Source organism: Ailuropoda melanoleuca, chromosome 6, assembly GCF_002007445.2.
Source record: "Ailuropoda melanoleuca isolate Jingjing chromosome 6, ASM200744v2, whole genome shotgun sequence".
Lineage (NCBI taxonomy): Eukaryota > Metazoa > Chordata > Mammalia > Carnivora > Ursidae > Ailuropoda > Ailuropoda melanoleuca.
This window is the reverse complement of record NC_048223.1, coordinates 72,238,789-72,253,552: the sequence shown is the minus strand read 5'-3', so window position 1 is coordinate 72,253,552 and position 14,764 is coordinate 72,238,789. Positions and strand designations below refer to the sequence as shown.

The window sequence follows — 14,764 nt, the reverse complement described above, 5'->3', positions numbered from 1 at the left end:
TGTGGCATTAAATATTATATTAAATATTTTGATTTAAAAAAGTGAACAATAGATTTCTCATTTTGTGATTTGGGGATTTTTAACTTTCTTTTTAGTGAAATAGATGGAACGTTTTCTTCCTCTGGTTGTCTCAATGGAAGTTTTCTAGCTGTTAGGTAAGTGGTAATTCTTTGGTATGTGGGATTTTTCAAATTTATTTTATTAAGTAACATATTAAATAAGTGAAATAACTTTAAGGTTTTATTATTTCCCTCTCTCTCTCTCTCTTTTCCTTTTTTGTTTTTTCTTTTATAGCAATGATGATCACTATAGAACAGGCACCAAATTTTCAGGGGTTGATATGAATGCTGCTAGGCTTTTATTCCACAAACTTATACAACCTGATCACCCTCAGATATCTCAACAGGTTTGTTCTTAAAGTATTTTATATTTGTGTTATGTAACCTGTTGAACTTTATATTCCATGTTATTTTGTATATTTATACCCTAATTTATAGTTTCACATGCTTCATTGTGATGTGCTTTCTATGATTTTATTATATAAGCTAATATAAGAATTAAAATAAGGTTTTATTTTAAAGCATTTACAGTTTAGCTCTCAAATATCTGTAAATCTCTCCAGATGTTTGAGTAGACCTTTAATACTTAAAATTACTGTGTTGGTTAAGTCTTTATATAGATATAGTTATAGAGAGTTTAAATTGAGACTTATACACAAGATTTTTTAAAATGCTCTTAGCAATGCTTAGGCATTAATTTTCACTGTGCTTCAAAGTACATTCAGTGATTCATTGTAAGATACATTTTTTTCACCATTTCATGTTTGCTGTGTTTATGATTTTTCTCCTTCTTCTTCTTTTTGGAAAGTACATTCATTTTAAATAAAGTAGGTTTTACTTTTTGTCAAAATATAGGTGGCAGCTAGTTTGGAAAAGAATCTTATTCCCAAACTGACTAGCTCCTTACCTGATGTTGAAGCATTGAGGTTTTATCTTACTCTGCCAGAATGCCCCCTGATGAGTGATTCCAACAATTTCACAACAATAGCAATTCCCTTTGGTACAGCTCTTGTGAACCTAGAAAAGGCACCACTGAAAGTACTTGGTAAGAATTTTAGTATTTTTTTCTTTTGTAACTTTTTCTCTTCAAATGAAAATGCTAATAAGTTTTTAATTTTTTTTTGCTCTCTGAAATTTTGCTACCCTGCTTATTTGAAACTGTCTTACAGAAAAATAAACCTGTTTTTCCTTTTATTGCTTTTTTCTAGTCATGCTAGTTATTAGAGGCAAAGTATGTTAAATATTAAAATTTTAATCAAGCACGACTGCAGAGACAGTATCAGGAAAGATAACAATTATTTTCTGTATTTCCCTCCCTCATCCCCTTGTCCTGCTATTAAAGGAGTAAAGGTGGAGGAACAACTAAAACTGAACAGACATGGGTTTTAAATCCTCTTTGAACTCTGTTAACTCTGCCTTTATATCTCTCATTTGCTAATTTCCCCATGTTTGATTTTATTTCTCTGCATTTAGTTATTCTACCACTAATCTGATCTTATTGTTCTGTCTCTATCTACTGTAATTTTTTGGCCTAAATTTTTCTCACGTTAATTTTTCAATTTGTATGGATTTTATCTCTGTCTCCTGGCCATTATAGTTTGCTTGCTGCATTTAACCCAGTACTTTCCTTCCTGATAGAATTTATCGGTTTGTGAAATTAAGAGATATAGAAGTCATAAAATCAGTTCAAAAAGTTTTAGGCTGAGAGTGAGCAGAGAAAGTAGTAAGTAAAGAGTAGAATCCTCAATTCTGAGATAATTAGTGAATAAGAGTGAAGCAGGGACTCACAAGAGTATTGCTTCCATGTTGTCAAAGTTTTTGTATTTCTGTCTGCTTCATAGATTATGGTATTTGTTTATATTATGGTATTTACTTAATAACTATAAACAGTGATTGTGGGGAAGAACAGACATGTTAATACTTTACATTTCTCTCAGTATCCAATTTTCAGGATCACCTTGCATTTTAAAGGTGGTACTTCACAGTATTTCAACTTTGTTAAATTGAAAGATAAAACTTGGAAAGATCCCTAATATTGGGATTTTAGAGTGTTTAAAAATTAAAATTCTAATTTTCAAAGCATTTTTTTTTTAAAGCTGTGGTGTGGTTTGTTTTTTTTTTTTTGAAGTTTATTTTTAGTAATCTGTACACCTAACTTGTGTCTCAAACTCCTGACCCTGAGATCAAGAGTCGTATGCTCTTCCTGTTGAGCTAGCCAGGTACCCACCCCCAAAGCACTTTTAGAAACTGATTTTAATATTAGGTATAGTAATGAGTTTTTAATATAATTTAGGAAGCCAAGAAATAAATTCAGTAGACCTTTCTTACTTTATTTTTGCTTCTGAGAGTTTTTAGAACAGTATTCTTTCAGAGGAGGATGGTGTCAGTAACCCTAGAAATGCTATAGAAAATACTGTGTTATATGGATCTTCCTGGGATTTTGAAAGGGTTAAGTCTGCTGCTTTTAGAAGAAAAGTCTTGTATGATTTTGAAAATTGTGATTTTTAAAAGAAAAAATTCATTTTATTTGTATGTTCACCCTTTGATAACAGAAAACTGGTGGTCAGTACTTGAACCTCCACTGTTCCTCAAGATTGTAGAACTTTTTAAGGAAGTTGTGCTGCATCTTTTGAAACTCTACAAGATCGGCATTCCCCCTTCTGAAAGAAGAATTTTCAACAGTTTTCTTCATACTGCGTTAAAGGTTTTAGAAATATTGCATAGGGTATGTCCAATAGTTCTTTTATTTTCCTCTTTCCTCATTGCTACCTAAAAGATTGGTGTTTATTTTAACATTAATATTACAGATTTAGGTTAGCATAAGAGATATAGATCACAGATATTTAGAAAAGTTACCTAAATTTTTCTTAAAAAAATAATACATATTTTGGAACTTTGGTCTTACTTGACTTTGTTAGGCATTTGTAGATAACTTGTCTGTAGTTGGGCAGAACAATAGCATACTAATGAATTAGAATTCTCCTTATATTTCCTTGTGAAGAACATAATTTGTTAGTTTAAATATGATTTTTGTCATTTATAAGTGGTTATTATGAGTGAGATTGCATCCTAGTTGTGATTATGAATATTTAAACTCAAGTTCTTTGGTTATTGGGTATTAATGCTTTCGGTCAAAGTAGAACATTCCGTTTGAAACAAAAGACTAACTTGAAATTGGAACCATATATAATTCATTAATTTGCCTATTGTTCTTTCCTGCCCTTCTTCCCAGTGTAAGAAATAGTACCCTTTACACTTGTAGCAGTTCAAAGTTATATGAAGAAGTAAAGTCTCAGCTGTTTCATTAAAGATGGATTTGAGACATCCCTGACAGCTGGTAGGTATATCTCTGTTATGCCATTTGGTATTCTTGAAAAGCGGTTTTGGGAGACATGACCTAAGGGAGAAGCATATGTTTCTTATCTCTAGAATGACTAAAAAACCCATTCGAACCTTTAATCTTTAGTTTCCTCTCCTTAATAGCTTCTTTAGCATTTTCAGACCCTTCTTGCCTAGTACTAAGGTAAATGTTAAGGGATGAGAGAGATAGTCCTTCTTACTCCTTTAGTGAAATTCCTGGATATTTCCTTAGCTAAACTTCTTGAATTTACGTTTTTCTTTGGTATTATGTTCAAGATTTCTAGTTAAATAGACATTTCTCTTACTAGAATTGAAGAGATGATTGTCGTTTCTTTCCGTGGGGAAACAAGTCATTCTTTCTTTTGCCTTTCCCAGAACAAGGCTTTCTTGCAGCGTTTTAGGGTTAATTGGATTCTCCTGTAAACTGCTGTTAACATCCTCCGTCTTCATAGGATGAGTCTCTACTTTTCTGAATGCCTTTTGTGTAGGATTCAAGAGATGAATTAGATTTTTTTTCTTTCCTCTGGACTCTGTTTTCCTGTTACTTCAGTGAACCATCCTTTGTCAGCTAGACCCTATTGCCACATAATTAATCACTCTCTCACTTCTTTATCTGCTTACCTTTATTACTCCCTTAAAAAATAATTGTTTTCCTTAGCTGTGTCTTTTACCACAAGTTAAAGGGAAGGTGGGAGAAGGAGGGGAAATTGAACTTTTTTTTCATAATTAAAGACTGAACTTGAGTAAGTAACTTAAGTTCTTTGCCTTGCTCAGAAGCCTCAACTTTTACTGAGGTAGAACCCTATTGGGCTCCATCTCCAGAGACCTTTTTGATGGAGCCATGCTAGATACTAGGATCCTATGTTCTTGCTGGCTAAAAGGGAAGAGGAAATAATTTTAACAGTGGCCAAGATTAGAGCCTCCCTTGTACATTAATTCATGTGAGCACTTCACATATATTCTTCATTTAACTTTTTAAACTCTGTATGGTTTATATTTTGCCCCTTAATCTAAATGTCAAAGGTCATAAACCAGTAAATAACAGTTGAAATACAAATACAAATCTACTTCTAAAGTCCCTGCCGTTTCTGATGTACTTCTCTATTGGCGGGTATGGTAATAGAACATGTTTAGAAAGGGGTTTGCTTTTATTTTATGCCCCTGGATCTAGAGGTTCATACTTAACATAATTGCAGACAGCATTTTATTGTTAAAAGACCATTTTTGCTGCTTCCTATCAGTGTGATTTTGAACAAGTCTTTCTCTTTATCGTGTATGTAAATTGAGAATTATTTATAAAATAAGGATTAAAACACTGGCCTTGATAGTTTCTCAGGATTAATGTATTATTCAAATTATATCATATGTAATTAGTTTACATTTGTAAGGCACTGATTTTGTTACCACCACTACCACCATTTGGATGGGAAACAGCTACTTTCAATTTGATTTATTGGGTTATGAGGAAGCTGGGTTGTTGTTTAAAGTAGATACATACTCAAAAGCAGAATGATAATGGTATTCATGTCTGAAGCATCTCTTACTAAGAGTCCTTAGGGTAGTCATTTATCTTTCTCCTACTCCTTACTTTGAAGAAAACTTTCCTTAGTTCTGATCTGCCGTAAATAGGTATTTGTGGATAGTAACCATCAGGGATGATTCATTTTCATTTTTAGTGAAACCCAGGTTGCTTATCAGAAACTTGTTTTTTCAAAGACACCTTTTGTCTGACAACTGTGTATATATTCCTTCTCTCTGCTCCATGGTTGAAAATTAGAAGTTTTCTCAAATAGTTGCCTTCTTGACCTACTGGTCAAGGATTAGGAACTAGATTAGGAACTAGAGAATTGGACCATGTGTTTACTAATCATTTCAGGATATGTGGATGACTGGTTCCTCCCTTATGTCATGTCCTTTCAAAAGCTTTGAAGTTAAAAATCGTTCCTGGTATTCCAAATGGTATTATAAGAAAGATGGCTTTGGTACTTGCTGTCAGGAATGGATATATTGCCAGATAAATGAGTTTATTGGCAAGTCGTTCAGTTATTTAGTAGTTTTTGAGTTTAGACACAGTACATTGTAGAGATACTGATATGCCTGAAGAAGACTGACTTGGTCTCTCTAGCCTAATTGCTACATATCATGCTAATCTTCTAAATCAGTGATTTTCAATTTTTTTTGGTAAGGAGCCCTTAAATAAACCAAACAGATAAGGCACACATACATACTTACCATATACCACCTCTGAACTGAAGTTTATAAAACAGAATACTAAACAGTAATGAAAATGTGAAGTGAAAGTGTTATGATCAAACATCTATAGGTTTTATTTTGTATATTTTAGGCAATAATAATGTATAGATTGTTTTGAACTTGTGATTTCTTCTTTTTAATTCATTTCACCAATATTTACTGAGTGCCTACTATGTTCTTATTATTGTATTAGACATTAGGGATGCAGTGATAAAGAAATGATTTCTGCCCTTTTTGAGATTATAAATGTAGAGGAATTATATACATACAAATAAATAAACATTTGTTATAAAGCATGGTAGGTGCTACATTAAAGAAAATTAAGGGTGCTGTGAGAACACATAAGAGGGCTCATAACTCTGAAGAATAAAGGAAGGCTTCCTGAAGAAAATAATGTCAGTGTTATCTACCATACAAATGTTTTTATATATATATTTTTAAAACTTGATTTTATATGTAAATATATGTATGTATACAGGTCTTTTAGATCAGTTGTCTTGTTCAGTGTCTAATTTCCCTGTTTTTAAAAGCACTATTAACTGATTTTTCTCTTTAGTTGTTAAATCATCATGACTGAATTAAGTATCAGCCGTAATTTCCCCCCCTCGTGTAAATTTGATATTTGTCTGTTTTTGAACCAAAATTGGTTTCTGAATTATTTTTTATTCTAACATAGCACTTCTTTTCAGAAACATCTATCTGCAGGATATACAAACTGCAAACATAGGTTGCTATTGGTGAAGGAAACTACAGTTTACCTTTTAAAATCTAAAATATTTAAGATAAAAATATATTGGTCAGTGAGATGTGAATCATGATAAAAGTTGGTGTGTATATTTATAAACATAAACATTGGCGAGGGAAAAGCCTAAGAGTTTTTTGTGTAATTATTGTGTATGTTTTATTTTTTAGTAGAAAAAGCTTGGCTAAAGATGCTAGGGCAAGGGCCTGCGAACTTTACCTGTAAAGGATCAGGTAGTCATATTTTACACTTTGCAACCCATATGGTTTCTCTTGAAATTACTCAACTAAAAAAAAAAAAAAAGTTCTCAACTCTGCTGCAGACAGTATGTAAATGGATGGGCGTGGCTACTTTCTAGTAAAACTTTATTATCAAAAACTGTCTGTGGGCAGGATTTGGCTCACAGACTATAGTTTGTTGACCCCTGCTCTAGGATGAGAGTTTTGATCTCCATGTATAAACTAAGTTTTTGTTTGAAAACCAGGAAAGCAGTTTTTCTCTGGTCAGTTTTTCCCAAATGTGTATCCTGACCGCAGATAGAAATTTAATCAAGAGCTCAGAGTGCTTTTGTCCCCAGAGAGTAATAAAAGTATCAACTTTGAAAATGACAGTAGCGTTATTTTTTTTTTTAAGATTTATTTATCTGAGGGAGTGCACATGCTTGTGCTTGTACATGGTGGGAGAAGGGGGGAAGGGAAGGAGAGGGGGAGAGGGAGAAAATCTCAGGCAGACTCCTCACTGAATGTAGAGCCCAATGTGGGGCTTGATCCCATGACCCTGAAATCATGATCTAAGCTGAAATCGAGAGTCGGGTGTGAACACAGCATTATTAACATGTGCTTCTTAAACTAGGTTATTTGTTCCCTTAAGAGTAGGCCACAAGATCAAGCATTGGTTGTACTTGATGACAGTTTTATTTATTTAAAAAATGCTTTTCAAGTTTATTTATTGGGGCACCTGGGTGGCTCATTCAGTTAAGCAGCTGCCTTCGGCTCTGGTCTTGATCACAGGGTCCTGGGATTGAGCTCCTCATTGGGCTTCTTGCTCAGCAGGGAGCCTGCTTCTCCCTCTGCCTGCTGCTCCCCCTGCTTATGCTTGCTCTCCCCACCCCCTGGGTCAAATAAATAAATAAAATATTTTTTAAAAATAATAAAGTTTATTTATTTATTTTTAAGTGATCTCTGCACCCAATATGGGGCTCAGACTCATGACCCCAAGATCAAGAGTCACATACTTTTTTTTTTTTTTAAGACTTTTATTATTTATTTGACAGAGAGAGAGACAGCCAGTGAGAGAGGGAACACAAGCAGGGGGAGTGGGAGAGGAAGAAGCAGGCTCCTAGCGGAGGAGCCTGATGTGGGGCTCGATCCCATAACGCCGGGATCATGCCCTGAGCCGAAGGCAGACGCCTAATGACTGCGCCACCCAGGCGCCCCAAGAGTCACATGCTTTTCTGACTGAGCCAGCTAGGCGCCTCTTGATGACAATTTTAAACGTTAATAGAAAGAAAAAAATGTTTTATATATGTATTCTAAATAAATGTTGCACACATTTATCTGTGCGAATAGTCATATATTCATATGTATTCATATATATGAACATATATTAAGGAATAAAATTGTCATATAGTGAGTTAAGAATGCATGGTTTGTTTGGGTTTTTTTTGAAGATTTTATTTATTTGCGAGAGAGAGTGCATGTGTGTGCCCAGTAGGGGCAGAGGGAGAGAATCTCAAACAAACTCCCCGCTAACCGCGGAGCCCCACATGGGCTCCATCTTACCACCCTGAGATCATGACCTGAGCCAAAATAAGAGTCAGCACTTAACCTACTGAGCCACCTAGGTTTCCCAAAAATGCATGTGTGTTTAAAAAAAAAAAAAAAAAAAGTGCATGTGTATTACAGAGGCCTGTGTTAGATTTCTGGCTCTTAGCTGTGTGACCTTGGTTAAGATTCTTGAACTCTAAGCCTTAGTATATTCATCTATATGATAATAATATCTATTTCATAGGGTTGTTTTAAAGATTAAATGAGGTAATGTACATGATGTCTACTTAGTTAAGCGATCCATAATGATAGCTGTTATTTTATTTGTGGAATGTAACATCTGAGTGTATTTTAAGGTAAAATTTGCATTTCAGTGAAAATGTACTATTAAAAGGACGAACTATATATATATATCTGTTAGTCGTTTTATTTGTCTGTTCGTTCATCTCATGGATATAGAGCACCTGTTTGGACACAAGCACTGTCCTCATAGACTTATACCTCTACTAAATGATTTCTTTTGTTCCTTTTTGAATGCTGCTTAGTTGGTTTAGTTATTTTTTTAATTATAAACAAACAACTACTTTTGTTGTATTTTATTTAGCTAGTTTTAGCTAGTTTTATTTAATTTGTACGTTAGATCAAATTTCTTTGTTTCTTTTGATGTCTTATTTTCTTCTCCTAAATGTGGCATCTTTCTTAGTGGTCTGTATTTGGCGCTTTTTGTTTTATTTTCTACCACTGTCTCACCACCTCCCGCCACAGCTTTGTCTCCTTTAAGGAAAATGTTCTCAGTTACGTGTTTTAGGCAAACCTTTCTCTTACTATCATTTTAAAGTTAAAAATGAGTTTTAATACCAAATTTCTTGTTCTTCCCACCTGTCCTCTCGTACCAAAACTGTCATCTTTTCCTGACTTAAATGTGTTTGTGTTGCCAGCATTTGTTTTTCATTTCCTCATGCTTGAATTTTGAAGTTGGCTTTGACTCTTTTCTGTGTCAGTTAGCTATACCACAGCCTCTGCATTCTTTCTTATTATCTAGAAATCTTGAATCTTTAATATCTTGATTTATTTCCCTACCACTAGCCTCTGTACTTATTTTTGACTATATTTCACATCAACAAAAATTTTTAATAAAATATCACTCTGATTCTATCCTTTATTTTCTCTAAAACCTAATTTCCCTATGAAGTTTTTCTTTTAGCTCATGCCATTCTCTTTGCCTAGAATTTTCTTCCTCAAACTTTCTTTTGAAATCCTTTTCATTCACTTTACTCTTCAATTTTTATTTTGAATATCTTTGTATATGAAGAAACATTGAAAGACAAAGAAGTAGATATATACATGCCTTCCATTCTAGATTCAGTAATTGTCAACATGCTGTCACATTTGCTTTTACATATGTGTGTGTATATACTTTTTTCTTGTTGTTTAAAAGTAAATCCTGATACCACCTCAGCATTCCTCTTCTTGGGCATTTTCCTATATAACAGCAATACTATTATTTTTCTTAAGGAAATTAACTGTAATTCTGTAATATCATTTATCTGACTATCCAGGTATATTCAGATTTCTTCTTTTGTACCAAAAAAATCTTTGTATTGCTGCTTTAAAAAAACTAGAGTCCAGGGGCGCCTGGGTGGCACAGCGGTTAAGCGTCTGCCTTCGGCTCAGGGCGTAATCCCGGCATTATGGGATCGAGCCCCACATCAGGCTCTTCCGCTATGAGCCTGCTTCTTCCTCTCCCACTCCCCCTGCTTGTGTTCCCTCTCTAACTGGCTGTCTCTATCTCTGTCGAATAAATAAATAAAATCTTAAAAAAAAAACACAAAAAACTAGAGTCCAGTCAAATTTCTTTTTTTTTTTTTTGCATTTATTGAGTCTTATTAGTCTTTTACTGTTTGTGAATAAAGTTTATATCATTATATATTTGGGTTTCTATTTTCTATTAGCAATGTTTTGCAGTTCTGAGGTCTTAACAGCCTTTGTTGAATTTATTCCTAGGTATTTTGCTGTTGCTACTGTAAATGAAATTTAATGTTTTTTATTTTCCAATTGTTTATTGCTAGTATGGAGAAATTCAGTTGTGTTTTGTGTATTGGCCTTGTACCCTGTGACCTTGGTAAGTTAATTTATTGGTTTCAGTAATTCTCTTATAGATTCATTTGGATTTTTTATGTACACAGGCATGTTATCTTCTTCCCTTATTGACTAATACTTATAGTACAGTGTTGACTATTAATGGTTGCAGTGGACATCCTTGCCTAGTTCCTAATCTTAGAAAGAAGGCATTCAGTATTTTACCAGTAAGTATGATGGTAGCTTTAAAGTGTTTGTGTTTTTTTAGGTGGGCTTTACCTGTTTGAAGAAGTCCTCTTCTATCCTGTTTTGCTTAGAGTGTTTATTATGAAGAGTTGAATTTTGTTAGATTCTTTTCAGTGCATCTGTTAAGATGAACAAGCCATTTTTTTTCTGCCTTTTTTCTGAAATGTAGTGAAATTCATTGATATTTGAATGTTATACCAACCTTGCATTCCTGGGATTCCACTTGGGCATTATATGTTATACTTCATATATAGTATTGGGCTTAATTTGCTAATATTTTATTGAAGGTTTTATGTCTGTATTCATGAAGGATGTTGATCTGATAATTTTTGTTTCTCATATTGTCATCAACTTTTAGTATCAAGGTTACTCTGACTTCATAAAATGAATTAAGGAATAATCCTTTTCTCTCTTTTCTAAGATTGGTATTATTTCTTCCTCAAATGTTAGATAGAACTCACCAGTGAAACTATCTTAGCCTGGAATTTTCTTTTGGGAAATTTTAAAATGTTATATTAAATTTTTAAAATAAATTGAGTATAATTCATGTTTTCTAGTTCTTGTTGAGTCAGTTTTGGTAAGTCCCTGTGGTGATGTTTATGTATATCTGTATGGTGATGCCCCCATTTTCATTCCTGATAGTGGTGATTTGTGTCTTCTCCCTCTTTCTCAGTCTTAACCAACTTTATTGATATTTTCATTAAAACATGTTTGCTTTCATTGATTTTTCTCATGTTTTTGTTTTCTCTTTCACCAATTTTTGTTCTTTATATCCTTTTCTGTACTTGATTTGTCCTTAATTTGATCATCATTTTTTATATCCTTGAAACAGAGGCTTAGATCATTGGGTTTAGACCTTTCTTTTCTAACATCATTTAATGCTAAGTTTTCTTCTATTCCCTATTTGGCCAGCATTCCACAAATTTTGATATGTTGTGTTTTTATTTTCCTTAAGTTCAAAATATTTTTCTAAAGCCTCTGTCTTCTTGCTCCAACATCTGAATTACCCTTGAGTCTGGCTCTGTCTTTTTTTTTTTCTTTTTAAGATTTTATTTTATTTATTTGACACAGAGAGACAGCCAGCGAGAGAGGGAACACAAGCAGGGGGAGTGGGAGAGGAAGAAGCAGGCTCATAGCGGAGGAGCCTGATGTGGGGCTCGATCCCAGAACGCCAGGATCATGCCCTGAGCCGAAGGCAAACGCTTAACCGCTGTGCCACCCAGGCGCCCCGAGTCTGGCTCTGTTGATTGCTGTGCCTCTAGACTTTTTTTGTGAGGTTTTGTTTGTTTTGTTTTGCTTGTTTGCTTTTTCATATGTCTCATAATTTTTGATTGTCTATAAAATAGTAAAGGCTGAAGGAAAGAGATTTAAAGCCTATAAATGGCTATATCTCTTCTGCGTGGCTGTTAATGTGGGGACTTAAGTCAATCTAGTCAGGAGTTAAACTGGGATTGAGTTTTTATTTTGCTATAGTTATCTTCATTTTACCAGGTGCCTCAGGTTCCTCTAATGCTGCCTGATGCTTACAACAGGGGTGAAGTGTCAGAGTTTTTTCCCTCAGTGTTTGTGTTCTGCTTTCTGTGCCTGCTTGATAGAGGGGTTTCTCTTCTCACTATTGCCCTCTCCTCAGTGGTAAACTGGTCTTGCTTGTTACTCAGTGCTCTCAAGATTAATAGAGGAGTGGACACAGGAAATGTTCTCTGTTGTTACTATATAGCATTAGTCTTAGGTGATTATGTATGCCTGGACCTCAGGGTGGGACTGTCTCAGAGTTTCTGATCCCTCCCTCATCAGGTCCTCTAGTCCTACTGATAGATTCTGGGCTCAGGACTCTTCTTGTCCCCATTCCTCCTGATTGTTGAGGTGAGAGTTTTTTCCCTCCTCCAACAAAGCATGGAATTTGCTTTACCTTCCTCAGTGATTTACGACTGGGTAGGGTGGCAGGCCTTCTTTTTTTTTTTTTTTTTTTTTTTTTTTAATCACGGTGGCAGCCAGTTCCTTGCACCACTGAAAGAGACTTATGATCTTTTGCCCTGTTCCCAGTCATCCTCATGGCTACCCAGTGGTCGTGTGTAGAAAAGAATCTATGAGTGAGTGCAAACTGTCTGGGGCATCTACAGGTTTTATACTGTCAGGCTATCCCATACTCAGCCATAAGCAATTTCTTACAATTTTAACTGACTTCTTCTTTTCTACTTTCTTGACAGTGGTATCTTCTTGCTTTGCCACAGGTGACCCTATTTTTGGCATTCTATTTCTCTTTGGAAGTATCTGTCAATCCTTGGGATTCAGACTACTTGATTGTCTTACGGCTTTAGCTCTGATGGATTCAAGAGACATTTGGGGTAATTTAGAGCTGTTAACAGTTTATTTTTTTATTTTTTTAAAGATTTTATTTATTCATTCGACAGAGATAGAGACAGCCAGCGAGAGAGGGAACACAAGCAGGGGGAGTGGGAGAGGAAGAAGCAGGCTCATAGCGGAAGAGCCTGATGTGGGGCTCGATCCCATAACGCCAGGATCACGCCCTGAGCCGAAGGCGGACACTTAACCGCTGTGCCACCCAGGTGCCCCTGTTAACAGTTTAGATTCCAGTGTGCTAGGATTTTCCAAATATCTTTTAGTTACTTTTCATTTAATTCCACTGTGGTTAGAGAACATACTTCGTTACACCGTAGATTCTTTTAAGTGTATTTATTAAGACTTGTTTTATGGTCCAGGATATTTTATTTTAGTATTTTAGTGAACGTTATATGTACAGTTATTCAGTGGGATATTCTATTATGGTGAATTCAGGTTGGTTGAAATTGTTCAGCTCTTCGGTGCTTGCTGGTTTTGTCTTTTTCTTTTTCTTTTTTTTTTTTAAGATTTTATTTATTTATTTGACAGAGACAGCCAGCAAGAGAGGGAACACAAGTAGGGGGAGTGGGAGAGGAAGAAGCAGGCTTCCAGCGGAGGAGTCTGATGTGGGGCTCGATCCCATAACGCCGGGATCACGCCATGAGCCGGAGGCAGATGCTTAATGACTGCGCTACCCAGGCGCCCCTGTCTGTTTTTTTCTACCAGTTACCAAGAGAGGGGTGTTAAAATCAGCAATAAATTCTTTCAAATCTCCCTTCATGTATTTTGAAGCACTGTTAATTTGGGATTGTTACATGACTTCTTGATAAATTAATCCTTTTATCATTATGCCTACCAAATGTGAATTTTTTTCTCTAGAAATGCTTGTCTTGAAGTCTACCTTTAAGAGTAGCCTCCCAATTGCTGCTTACTGCTGGAATATGTGTGTGTCCCTCCCCCCCCCCCCAGGCCTCCCCTTNCCCAGGTCTCACCTTGTGCACTCATGGTTGAAAGGTTAGCCAAAGCCGGGGCACCTGGGTGGCTCAGTCAGGTAAGCAGCTGCCTTCGGCTCCAGTCATCCCAGGGTCCTGGGATCAAGCCCCAAGCAGAGTAGGGCTCCCGCTCCCTCTACCCCTTCCCCTGCTGGTGCTTAACTTCTCCCTTGCTCGCTCGCTCTCAAATAAGTTTTAAAAAATGCATTAAAAAAAAAAAAGAGCTAAAGATGAGGGGGGACATTGCATGCTGGTTTTGTGGCTTTACCCTCTGGATTCCTTTCTGGAATTTTTCTTCCTCATTGTCTGCCACATTGGCTGCCTCACTTTGTGACATTTGCCTCTTCTACCTCGTAAATCTGCTTCTTTGTGCTTGAGCTCTTACCCCCTAGCCCTGATGCTGATTTGTTAACACTCCCTTGGAGTATCACACATGCTTCTTTCAAAGATAGTGTCCTTTCCTGTTTCTGCTTACTTTTGGTTGCTCTCCAGTGTTTTCAAATTGTTAGGGTTTTATATATTGTCCAGAGTTTATAATTGTTATTGTCAGGAGGTTAGTCTGACATAAGGAGCTCTGCTATATCCAGAACTGGAACACTTCTGTGTCTCTTTTAATTTACAACAACCCCCACTTTTTTTATCCCATTCCCTTAACTGTTTGGAGATTCCTGGCCAGTCTTCTTATGAAAGTCTTACAATCAGAGTATTTTATTGTTTTCTTGTGGTGATGTTTAATTTGTTCCTCTATTCCTTGTACTACCCATGAACTGGAATTTAGATGAAGAGACTTGGTTAAATTCAGGTTAAACATTCTTCTGCTTCGTAGATGATGCCTGTACCTCCTTTTACATTATATCAGCAGGAACATTATATTTGTCTCAGTATTAGTGGTGACTGGTTTGATCACTCGGTTAAGGTAGCGCTCTT

At 35.5% G+C, this 14,764-nt stretch overlaps 1 protein-coding gene across 7 annotated transcripts in view; it reads left to right on the top strand.

Moving 5' to 3' along the window:
* The window catches only part of HERC4 (HECT and RLD domain containing E3 ubiquitin protein ligase 4), a 134,543-nt gene that overhangs the window by 80,810 nt on the left and 38,969 nt on the right, over positions 1-14,764 (top strand). For all 7 annotated transcript variants that reach the window (XM_034662596.1, XM_034662597.1, XM_034662595.1 and 4 more), the window contains 4 exons: positions 96-155; positions 295-406; positions 915-1,104; positions 2,612-2,784. In XM_034662596.1, coding sequence (XP_034518487.1) covers positions 96-155; positions 295-406; positions 915-1,104; positions 2,612-2,784 — 535 coding nt within the window. The remainder of the gene's footprint in view (positions 1-95; positions 156-294; positions 407-914; positions 1,105-2,611; positions 2,785-14,764) is intronic.